This window comes from Hypanus sabinus, chromosome 26 (assembly GCF_030144855.1).
Source record: "Hypanus sabinus isolate sHypSab1 chromosome 26, sHypSab1.hap1, whole genome shotgun sequence".
NCBI lineage: Eukaryota > Metazoa > Chordata > Chondrichthyes > Myliobatiformes > Dasyatidae > Hypanus > Hypanus sabinus.
Window position 1 is genome coordinate 38,227,110 of NC_082731.1, and position 12,945 is coordinate 38,240,054.

The following is a 12,945-nucleotide window of genomic DNA, read 5'->3' on the forward strand; positions in this document are numbered from 1 at the left end:
TCTGTATCATACTCCAAACTTCTCTAACAGTATCTCTGACCCAATACCATCATAGTATGTTCTCCAATACATTTTATTTGCCTTTCTCACAAATTTTCTAATAAAACTTGAGCTCTTTTATATTGTATGAAAGCTGAATAGGAGTAACACTGCCCAACTTTCCAACAAGTTTTATTCCGTTCCATCACAGACCATCCAGCCGACACGGAATAGCCCTCCTTTTGTTATAACCCAACAATCTAGGCAACTGATTCCTCAGCTATTGAGTCGATTAGAACACGAGACACTATTCAGGAAACCTACTTTCTTATAAATCATCAAATACATCCCAAGTTACCTATTTTTAAACTTCCATCTGGGGATACAAGGAACTTTCCTCAGATACAGATCCACTGTACAGATACCAGGGAAATGATTATCCCCACCATTATACACTTCCTAGGTACACACACTTGCTGTACTCTTAGACACAGAGCGTAAGATCTATAGCAGAAACAGTGTTGTTAAATATTTTCTCCTACCATCATTCAAGCACACAACTTTGTCTCCCAAAAAGTCATCCACCTCCATCCCACTACATGGCCACATAGTATGAGTATTAAAATCTCCAGACCATATAACCTTATATTTCCCATTTCCACCCACAATTTCCAATATATCAAGTGTTAACCTTTCACAAGGGTTATAAAAAAATTATCTGTACAGTCGGCCCTCTGTATCCATAGGGGTTTGGTTCCGGAACCCCCCCGCGGATACCAAATTCCATGGAAGCTCAAGTCCCGTATATAAAATGGCGTATTTGCATACAACCCACGCACATCCTCCCGTATACTTCAAATCATCTCTAGATTACTTATAATACCTAATACAATGTAAATGCTATGTAAATAGTTGTTATACTGTCTTGTTTAGGGAATAATGACGAGAAAAAAATGTCTGTACATGTTCAGTACAGATGCAACCATTGTAGCTCTTCTGGGAATGTTGATGCTGCCTTGCTTTGACCATTTAATGGCTGTTTAGGAGCCATTTTTTCACAGAAACAAAGGGTGCACAAGTAGCGTCCGAACGAGACGCGAGGCGAACAATGCTCAAACAACGAGTGCTGGAGAGAGAACTTCTGGGTTTTTTTCTCGGTCTCAATCTGTGGTTGGTTGAATCCGTGGATATGGAGGGCCGATTGTTCTTTACTGTTCTTTCCCCAAATTTCAACCACAATTGACTCATAAACAGCCCCAATTTCCACCACTCCTCCACCATCCCCCATTTTCCAATCACGTCTTATATCACCGTAACTTTGTTTCATAAACTTACAGATGATTTGAACGTACACATATAACATCAGGTTTATCTGGTAAATCTTCAATACATTTCTTAACTTTTTCACCATTAGCTAACAAGTCTGAACACTATTGACTCCATCTTGTAAAGTGTAATTTATAACTTCGAAAGTCCTTCATCCTGCAATTTAATTTTTTTTTATTGTGATAACAGCGCAGAATGGGCCTTTCCAGCCCTACAGCCCCAATTTAATCCCAGCCTAACCACAGGAGAATTTACGATGTCCAAATAACCTACCAACCAGTACGTCTTTGGACTGTGGGAGGAAATCTGAGCACCCAGAGGAAACCCACATGGTCAAGAGAAGGATGTACAGATTCCTTACAGACAGCGGCAGGAATTGAACCTGGGTCACAGTACTGTAAAGTGTTGTGCTAGCCACTAAGCTACTGTATGACTTTTGATATAATTTTTCTCTTCTACTCGTGCCAGACAATTTACCACATCTGCCATGAAAATGAGGAACTTTGGTTTATTAAAAAAAATCATCAAATCCTTTGTTATAAATCCTGGACTTTACACTATGCCTTTAGCATCTCTGTATTCTAAATATGAACTTTCCATTGACACAGTACTCTGTGCTTTTTGCATTTGAAATGCTCATTTGCACCTAGCACACTGCACTTCCACAGCTTTCTTATATACAGGCCACCCTGCATAGGCAGAGCTATGTTCCCATCCGCTGTTGCTTATTTTAGCTTAACACTTTCTTCATAATTGCCATAATGAGCAAGCCTTCAGGAATTTCATGGTGCACCTTGCTGGTGCCGACTCTCTGGGCGGAGAGCTCGGAAAAAGCGACGCAACAGATTTTTACATCGTATGTCAGCGTTTTGTTTGTTACCTCTCCCCTCTCGCTGTGAAACAGGAACACCCATTTTCCCCTTCGACCGCAAAACTTCCTCACAACATTTACTATCTTTGCAAGATACTAAGAGAGCTGGTGGTGTGTGGAATTATCGGGTGAATGAGTAGATTTTGGGTTACTGCAAGCCCGTGTCTTTAATAATGCTCGCTGCATGCTTGAGCGCTCGGTGGAGGGCGCTGCTGCTTTTCTGGGGTTGGGGGTGGGGGAGTCGTTGCCTTACTGCTGTGTGTGGCAGGGGAAGTTTTAACATTTTAACTATCATTCATTCTTTGGGGCACTCCTCTGCTTTCATGGATGTCTGTGAAGAAAAAGAACTTAAGGAGGTATATTGTATACATCTCTCTGACATGAAAAGCACCTACTGATAATCATGTTCTCCACCATCTCGACCATGCCCCACTTAACCCCTACATGATCAAATTCTGGCACTAAAAACATCAGTTACAGGGGAGAAAACAGCACATAGACCATATAACCATATAACCTAAATTACCCTATCCAGCAACTTTTTTCTATCAAACGTAATCAACAATGATAAATCAACAAATCAGCTTTAACTTGGTCCACAGAATATATCTTGGGCCAAACAGAACAATGCAGTTACAAAGAAGGTGACACAGCAGATTAGGAATTTGAGATTAGTTATGTCACCAAAGACTCTTTCAAATTTCTACTGATGCACCGTGCAGAGTACAGTCGGCCCTCCTTATCCGCAAGGGATTGGTTCTTGGACCCTTTGCGGATACAAAATTCACGGATGCTCAAGTCCCTTATTCAACCTGTCTCAATGCAATGGACCTCAGGACCCAGCGGCAGAGATCTGAATGCGCAGTGTTTCTGTTCACAAAAATAATCACGATAACGATTGAAATTAAAGTGGAAATAATAAAGCGATCGGAAAGAGGTGAAATGCCATCGGTCATTGAAAAAGCGTTAGACTACGTCGGTCAACAATTGGAACAATTTTAAAGGATAAAGTGAGAAAGGCTGTGCCTCGATGAAATCTACAATTATTACTAAGCAACGCAGTGGTTTAATTATTGGGTTTTGGGTTTTGATCCTCCACATCAACCCGGCGCGGTGCAGAACGCACTCCATAGCGATCTGTCACTAGATTGAACTCGGGAACTTCCCGAGCCTGGCGCTGAAACATATGTTCTTAAGTGTTTTATATGCATAGAAAGGTAAAATATATACGATATACAAATGCAAAAGTTTGACTGACACTAAATAATACCAGATGTACATTTAGTAAGAGAACTTCCGATTTTTTTCGATCCCAATCCCCGATAACCCACGCACATCATCCCATATACTGTACTTTAAATCATCTCTAGATTACTTATAATACCTAATACAATGTAAATGCTATGTAAGTAGTTGTTATACTGCATTGTTTAGGGAATAATGACAAGAAGAAAAGTCTGTACATGCTCAAACAACAAGCGCTGGAAGAGCACTTCCGGGTTTTCGTGATTCGTGGTTGGTTGAATTCGCGGATAAGGAGGGCCGACTGTATTCTAACAAACTGCATCATCATTTTGTATGCGGGGAAAGTGGGTGGGGGGCAGCAGCAGGGTTGGAAAAAGCTGCAAAGAGTTGTGAACTCGGTCAGTTCTGTCTAGCCTCCATAGTATCCAGGACATCTTTAAGCAGCGATGCCTCAGTGGCTTAGGGACATCACGTCCAGTCTATACCTTGAGAAGATCCATTATTCAACTCTCAATTCAGACATAAAGTTCAAAAAGGTGTGGGGACCCTTTCTTGAATACTTTCAGAATTCCCAGCCAAACTAAAGGTTCATCCCTTCTTCCTTTCCTCTGCACATAACTCCCTAACTTTTAGCATTTTCCAGTAAAATTCTACCAACTCAGATGTGTAAACATACAACTATTTGTGTGTTAGGAAAATACACCTTCTCTATACCAATGCAGCTCTGTGGGGATAAAGGTTCTGTTTAATCCTTTTTGCTAATGCAATGATAGCTTGGAGATGGGAATTGGGAGGGGTAGGTCGAGGCAGGGAGGCAACCAAAGCACGATTGTACTATGGGTGTATCTATTTCACAGTCCTTTGTACTATGCTTTCTAAATTAAAAAAACAATAAAAATATTGCATCTATCATTGAAGACCTTCATCACCCACACACCTTCTTCTCAGTGCTACCATCAGGGAGGAGGTACAGGAGCCTAAAGCCACATGTTCAACGATTCAAGAACAACTTCTTCCACCCGCCACAAGATTTCTGACCTGACACTGAACCTACGGACACTGCCTCACTACTTTTTGTTCTACCTCTCTATTTAACTTTTCAAATATATATATATATATTTACTGTAATTTACAGTTTTTATTATGTATTGCAACGTTCTGTTGTCACAACAAAATTCACGATATATGCCAGTGATATTAAACCTGCTTCTGACTTTAAGACACCTGGAGGCACGACAGAGAATACTCGTCAAAGCCACTGTTATTGAATATAATTCCTTGGAGGTACTTTCCTTCCTTCCCACAGCTTTAACCCCAAAGCTTCCTTACAACGTTTACTATCTTTGCAGGATACTAAAAGCACCCCTTAAGTTCTGCGTCCACAATATCCCCAAATTCTTAGTTACTCTAATTGGATTTTTTTAACATCAGAAACAAGGCCACATTCAAAACTCAACAAAAGCTTAAACTCTTCCTTCCTTCTTTTATTTAGCGCTGTCTACCGTTTCCATCACTAGACGACAAACCACTACAATCGTGGAGAAGCCGCCAAATTTTCCCTTTTCCCAGAAACTTGCCTTTCACCTTCTTTTATACCAGCCCAGTCACCCAGTTCCACCTCCCGTTCGCTACTTCCGCCTTCTCCGTCACTTCCTGCCACCGCTACCCACCCCCCACTTCCGGCGTGAGAGCAAGTCGCAGCAGCGGGCTCGGTCCTTTTGTGGGAGCCACCCCGATTCTGCAACCCGCTCCACCGGATCCTGGCCGCGTACACGCCCTCGGGACCACTTTCAGAGTCTAGCTCAACGCGAGAAAGAAAAAATGAGAGCCGATCAACTCGACGTCTCTACCTCACCCCTCGGAGCCCCGCTCCTTACCGACTGCCGATCCTCCAGAGCCTGTTGTCCTCCAGGCGCATGCGCGGTTTTCCGGAACTCTCGGCAGACTTCACGCCTGCGCATTTGATCAGTGGGTCACAGCAGGCGGATTCTGGCACCCCGGAGATTTCTGGGTAAGCAAGGTGCCATTTCCCTAACAATTTGTTTTGAGCAGCTGGGGTTGTTAGCCCTGAGCTAAAATCCCGAAGCTAGAGGACTGGTGGACCACCCTTAGTCTGGCCTCTACCCTTTCACATGCTTGGCATGGGTAATTCTACCAAGAGTCAAAGCAGAACGCCCTGACTCCAGCCAAATAGCTCTCCAGGTCATTGAGGCACACAAGCCTCCAAACCCTACAACAAGGTTGTGATCCTTTTGGAAACAGCCTTCCCTGCAGTTCTGAACACCAAAAGTGTATCGGGCAGTAAGTAAGGTGCCATTTAAAGTTACTGGAAGCACCAGTTCCCCTGTGCCACGAGCCTTGAAACCAGTCAACATTTTTATGTGGGGAACTCTGCACTTACTTTAATGCAGTAAGCTCGCACAGACAATATACTCAACAATATGCCAACAGGCTGTCAAAGTCCAACCCACTTACAAATGCAGATTAAAAACACAAATCATTCTGCAGATGCTGGAAATGTGCAGGAAAACACTCAATGGGGCAGGGTCGGAAAGCACTGGGCAGGGCTTTAGGGCTGAGTGGGAAATAGTCTACAGAGAGGAGGAAGAGGGAAGCAGACCAGAAGGATGTGTCTATAAATGAAAGATCAGCAACACGTGGAGACCTTGACTAAAAATAAATGCTTTATTTCTGCAAAATGCTGGAGGAACTCACTGGGTCAGATAGCTTTGATGGAGAGGAATAAACAGTTGACATTTCCCTAGTGAACTTGCAACTGGATTCAGCTACAGTGATGATTAAAACTTTAACATACAGCTTATTTGAACTTCCTCCTCAACATGAAGTAACTGGTGTTTCAGCAGGTGGGAGGGTTGCATGAATTTCTCTGCTCACTCTGGACAGAAGTTAGGCTTCTACTTATTGTGAACTCACTGGAGCAGGTTAAGGCGGGTAAACTGAATGCCTTCCCACACTCAGAACAAGTATAGAGCGAATCCCCTGTGTGAACTCACTGATATTTCAGTAGCTCAGGTGAGTTTATATATCCCTTCTCACACTCGGAATAATTAAATGGCCTCTCTCCATTGTGACTGAATTAAACCCTTCCCACACAGGAAGCAGTTGAATGCTACCACAACCCATAATCTCACTTTAAGGACTCATTATCTCATGTTCTCGTTATTTATTGCTATTTATTTACATTTGCATTGGCACAGTTTGTTGTCTTCTGCACTCTGGTTGATCTTTCATTGATCCTGTTACAGTTACTATTCTATAGATTTGCTGAGTATGCCCACAGGCAAATGAATCTCAGGGTTGTATGTGGTGACATACATGTACTTTGATAAAAAATTTACTTTGAACGTGAACTCGCTGACGTGATTGTAGTTGGGATGACTGAGTAGGAACAGGTGAACAGCCGCTCTCCAGTGTGAATTTTCGGATGCGTTCTCACGTTTGACAACTGCATGAGTTCTTCCCCACTGTCAGAACAGTTTCTGTGCAGTGTGACCTTGCTGAAGTTCCTTCAGACTGACAGAGTATATCCTTTCCCACCCACACAGCACGTGAAAAGCCTCTTCCCGGTGTGAACTCGCTGGTGTATGTGCAGATTCGAAGGCCCAGTCAGCGAATATCTTCTAAAGTGAGAGCCAATGAGTGACATCTCAGAGCTATTAACTGGAGGGCGATTTTTCAGGTCAGACCAGGACGCAATGAATCCTCCCCCCGCCCCCCATACACTTAAAGCTGTTGAGCACCTGATCTCTAATGATGGTGTGCTCTTAGGGCCTTGGTCCAACTGAAGGCAAATTTCAGGTTTTACCTCTGGGCTGGTTCATTAAAATCTCACCCGTACACTGAACACAAGTGCGGGTTCTCCTCGCCATGACTGGTGTGCTGACTCAAGTCCTGTGTGTGTGGGTCTCTCCCAATGTAAGTACGTTGTGTGAACTTTACCTTGCTGAACAGCAACTCTGTATTCCTTTGTCTTTTAGTGAACATATCTCTCTCCGTCTCTCCTCTCTCTCCCCATCCTTCCTCTCTCAGCCTCTCTCCCTCTCTCCTTCCCTCTCCATCTCCCTCCTCTCTCTCAGCCTCTCTCCCTCCCTGTCCGCCTCTCTCTCTCCCCTCTCCCTCTCTCTTTCCCCCTCTTTCACTCTCTTCTCTCTCTATCTACCTATCTCTCGCTCTCCTCTCTATCTCTCATTCTTTGTGTGTGTGTGTGTGTCTCCCCGCCTGTCTATGTGCCTTTCTGTCTGTAAATTTTAAATCGGGGGTGGGGGGAGGGCAGATGGAGAATTACCGCGCCGTTAGTAACCAACTATTTAAAATATTTAACATTCCGTTGTGGGCCGATTGCGATTTCTCCTGGTAACATGAGCTGAGGTTACGTGCCTCTCCCCGTGCGCAGCCACACACACGGAATGCTGGAGGACTGTCAGTGCCTGTGGAAAGAGAGCCTTCGTCGGGAGTGGTGTACAGAGTCTGACTCTGCCTCACAGACTCCGCAACTGGGGTTCGATCCCAACCTCCACTGAGGTGCATGTGCGTGCAGTTTGCTGGGACCCGTGCTTTCCCACGGGTGCTCCATTTTCCTGCCGCGGTCCACAGCCGTGCGTGCCAGCGGGTTAACCGAGCCCTATGAAAAACACGAGATGGAAAATGGGACTCGGGAGTGGGTGGAAAAGTGTGGATAAACGACTTCTGCACAGAACAGAGCGCAAACTGAGCTCAGTCGGATGTGAGCAATTTAGTTGTTGAAGTGACATTCAAACACAGGAAACACTAATTACACTGGGCAACGATTTTTTCCGGAAGTGTTGCTTCCTCGGAATTTTTTTTTTGGTTTATTATAGACCGTTTGAAGCTGAAGACAAATGTAATTTCAGACTATATGCATCATGTAGGAATTTGGAGAAACAAGAAATTATTTTTATTATATATTATACATTTGACTGCATGACTTCCCAATGGTTCCACTAAGCTAAAAATATCTGCGCCTTCTCGCCTAAGTGTCCGACAAGAATCAGCCAGCATTGATGGATTCCAGTTGCCCTGATACCGTTTTTCCATGACCGCAATGTCCTGGTGAAACCTTTCACCGTGCTCGTCACTGACAGCGCCAAGATTTGCAGGGAAGAAGTCTAAATGGGAATGCAGAAAATGAATCTTTGTATGCTTGAAGCATGTTGTCAACCAGCTCCAGGTAGTTCAGTGCTCTGCAGTTGCCAGGAAAATTTTCAACAACATCCTCGAATTCCTTCCATGTGGTTTTCTCCCGTCCCACTGGAAGTTCTTCGATTTGCCTGTCATTGATGTCCTATTTGGTTTGTGGACCAACAAAACTTCCTTAATCCTGGCATCAGTTATTCTGACGTGAATTATGAACTGAAATAGCGAACATAGTCGATTTAAAATGGAGCATGATAGGGAGATGTCATGGTTGGCAGCCCAAAGTCCCTAAGATACACCCAAAAGTATTCAGGAAACAAAATCTTTGTTGTCCAGTTATGTCAAGACCAATGCACCGTTAGGGACACAGTGGAACTTCATTAGCACAAACAGTGGAGCTTGCCACAACAGAAAACGGGCTGGTATTCGGGGAAAAGCAGAGAAGCTCAGGAGCAGCCCCTCTGTCACAAGGTGGGCTGCACACTTGCCTGTGTAAGGGAAGCTTTTAAACACCAACAGAAGGCAACTAAAAAGCCATTAAAAGGAAAAGGAGTATGAAGCTAAGCTCGCCAATGACATAAAAGAGGATACAATTTTTCTCAGATATATAAATAAACACAGAAACAAAGCTGTGCTGAATATGTCCTTACCTGAGAACTACATAGGCTTACCCATTTTTCTAAGCTCCATGTATCCACCCAGGAGTCTCTTAAAGGACTCTATCATTTCCGCCACCACCCATTCCATGCACTCACCACACTCTGCGTAAAAAACTTACCCCTGTATCTACTTCCAAGCCTTAAAACTTATGCTAGCCATTTCCGCCCTGGGAAAAAGCCTCTGACTATCCACACAATCAATGCCTCTCATCATCTTGTACACCTCTATCAGATCCAATGAGAAAAGGCCGAGTTCACTCAACCTATTCTCATAGGGCATGCTCCCCAATCCAGGCAACATCCCTGTAAATCTCCTCTGCACCCTTTCTATGGCTTCCACATCCTTCCTGTAGTGAGGTGACCAGAACTGAGCACAGTACTCCAAGTGGGGTCTGACCAGGGTCCTATATAGCTGCACCATTACCTCTCGGCTCCTAAACTCAATCCCACAATTATGAAGGCCAATGCGCCATACTGTAAACTGGAAGAGTAAAAGAAAGTGGCAGATGGAGTTCAAACCAAATAAATGTGAAGTGGTTCATCTTGGTAGGTCAAATATGATGGCAGAATATAGTATTAATGGTAAGACTCTTGGCAGTGTTGAGGATCAGAGGGATCTTAGGGTACGAGTCCATAGGATGCTCAAAACAGCTGCACAGGTTGACTCTGTGATTAAGAAGGCGTACAGCCTTCATCAGTCGTGGGATTGAGTTTAGGAGCCGAGAGGTAATGCTGCAGCTATATAGGACCCTGGTCAGACCCCACTTGGAGTACTGTGCTCAGTTCTGGTTCTGATTTTCCAATTCTGGGAAACTCAAACTTCTCACTTTTCACCCTTAACCCACACTCTCTAGTTGTAGTCCCACCCAACCCCAGTGGAACAAAACCTTATTTAACAGTTTCTTCCCCCAAGCTATCAGACTCCTCAATACTGACCCTGGACTGACATCTTACTGCCCTATTGTCCTGTTTATTATTTATTGTAATGCCTGCACTGTTTTGTGCACTTTATGCAGTCTGGGATGGGTCTGTAGTCTAGCGTAGTTTTTTTCTGTGTTGTTTTTCACGTAGTTCAGTCTAGTTTTTGTACTGTGTCATGTAACACCATGGTCCTGAAAAAACGTTGTCTCATTTTTACTATGTACTGTACCAGCAGTTATGGTCGAAATGACAATAAAAGTGACTTGACTTGACTTATACCCCTAATAACTTTGTATACCTCTCTCAAATCTTCTACATTCCAAGAAATAAAGTCCTAACTTATTCAATCTTTCCATATAACTCAGGTCCTCCAGATCTGGCAACATAGTTGTAAATGTTTTCAGTACTCTGATTTACATCTTTCCCGCAGGTAGATGACAAAAACTGCATGCAATACTCCAAATTAGGCCCCAGCAATGTCTTATACAACTTCAACATAACATCCCATCTCCTGTACTCAATTTATGGAGACTGATATCTGTACCAAAATGAAAAGCAGAAGCTAAAGGGTAGTAATGGTTTGTTTAATGCCCCAATGAGGATAAGGTTCGGCAGAGGAATATGTGCCTGAGGAACTGGTGCAAGAATCAGGGTTTCAGATTTCTTCTGGGATCTCTTTTAATGACCGCGCTCTGTGGTTAAATCTTCGTTGTGCTCAGTCGTGATGATTCTGCCTCAGTCTTGCTCACCTGGCCCCTGGCCTGGAACGTCTTGCGGTCAAGCATCGTCAGGAAAAGGAAAGGGAATAGGAAGCCAGAATAGAACACCTCTGTATGGTGTAGATTGACCCTCCAGCAGGATCTAATGTTTGGGATCTCCTCTGGGGAAGGCACGACCTGGGAAAAAATGGGTGGGTTACACTTGAACTCTGGGGAGAGATCCAATATCCTTGTGGGCAGGTTTGCTAGAGCTTTTGGAGCTGGCTCAAGCTAATTTGGCAGGGTTTTGGAAACCAGAGCAACAGGACTGAGAATGGGGTGGTTGGTATACAAATAGATGCTGTGTGTAGAGAGATTGTGAGAAGGAATGGGCAGGTGGGCAAAATTGCAATAGGTGGGATGAGTTGAAGTGTAACATGGGGGCATAGTTGAAAAAGGTGTTGAGTACAGTATTCAAATGCACACAGTATACAGAGTAAGGTAGATGATGTTGTAGCAGAGTTCCAGATTGGCAGGTTTGACATTGTGGACATCACTGAGTTGTGGCTGAAAGAAGATCATAGTTGGGAGCTTAACATCCGGGGGTACACATTGTATCAAAAGGACAGGCAGGTAGGCAGAAGGGGTGACGTGGCATAAAATGAAATCAAATTCTTAGAAAGATGTGACATGAGATCGGAAGATATGGAATACTTGTGAGTACAGAGATTTACTTGAATATTACCTGGGTCTCAGCACCTAAGTTACAGAGGAAGGTTGAACAAGTTAGGTCTTTATTCTTTGGAGCGTAGAAGGTTGAGGGGGGACTTGATAGAGGTATTTAAAATTATGAAGGTGATAGATAGAGTTGACGTGGATAGGCTTTTTCCATTGAGAGTAGGGGAGATTCAAACAAGAGGACATGAGTTGAGAGTTAAGGGGCAAAAGTTTAGGGGTAACATGAGGGGGAACTTCTTAACTAAGAGAGTGGTAGCTGTGTGGAACGAGCTTCCAGTAGAAGTGGTAGAGGCAGGTTTGATTTTGTCATTTAAAGTAAAATTGGATAGGTAGATGGACAGGGGAGGAATGGAGGGTTATGGGCTGAGTGCAGGTCAGTGGGACTAGGTGAGAGTAAGCATTCAGCATGGACCAGAAGGGCCGAGATGGTCTGTTTCTGTTTCTGTGGTTATATAGCAGAGTTAAGAAACTGCAAGGGTAAAAAGACCCTCATGAGATTTAAACACAGGCTTCTGAACGGTAGCCGGGATGTGGGGTACAAATTACAATGGGAGATAGAAAAGGCATGTAACTTGGGCAACGTTACGATCATAGTGAGAGATTTCAATATGCAGGTAGATGGGGAAAATCAGATTGGTGCTGAATCCCAAGAGGTGGCATTTGTAGAATGCTTACGAGACAGATTTTTAGAGCAGCTTATGGTTGAGCCTACTGGGTGTTTTGTAATGAACCAGGTTTGATGAGGGAGGTTGAGGTAAAGGAACTGTTGGGGGAGCATTGATCATAATATGATAGAATTCACCCTGCAGTTTGAAAGGCAGAAGCTAAGGTCATATATATATCAGTAAATACAAAAGTACACTGCAGATGCTTTTGTAAAAAGCAAAACGTACAACACGCTGCAGAAACTCAGCAGGTCGGGCAGCACCTGTGGAAACGAGCAGTCAACATTTCGGGCCGAGACCCTTCGTCAGGACTGAAGAGGGAGGGGGCAGGAGCTCTATAAAGCCGGTGGGGGGAGGGTGGAAGGTGCCTGGTGAAAAACCAATCAGAGGAAAGATCAAGGGGTGGGAGAGGGAAAGCAGGGAGGGGATAGGCAGCAAAGGTGAAGAAGGAATGTAAGGGGAAAGCACTATGGGTAGTAGAAGAAGGCAGAATCATGAGGGAGGTGATAGGCAGCTGGAGGAGGAGGCAGAGTGAAACTGGGATGGGAGAAGGGAGAGGGAGGGAATTACCGGAAGTTGAAGAATTCGATGTTCATACCAAGGGGCTGGAGGCTACCCAGACAGTATAGGAGGTGTTGCTCCTCCATCCTGAGTTTGGCCTCATCATG

The 12,945-nt window shown here is 44.0% G+C and overlaps 1 protein-coding gene across 1 annotated transcript in view; it reads right to left on the reverse strand.

The window, feature by feature from the left end:
• Nucleotides 1–12,945, reverse strand: part of LOC132381746 (zinc finger protein 546-like) — a 59,489-nt gene that overhangs the window by 11,468 nt on the left and 35,076 nt on the right. The window contains exons 6-9 of the mRNA XM_059951318.1: nt 10,926–11,072; nt 7,954–8,063; nt 6,961–7,062; nt 5,299–5,374 (exon numbers count right to left, since the gene is read on the reverse strand). Of these exons, the coding sequence (XP_059807301.1) occupies nt 5,299–5,374; nt 6,961–7,062; nt 7,954–8,063; nt 10,926–11,072 (435 nt within the window). The remainder of the gene's footprint in view (nt 1–5,298; nt 5,375–6,960; nt 7,063–7,953; nt 8,064–10,925; nt 11,073–12,945) is intronic.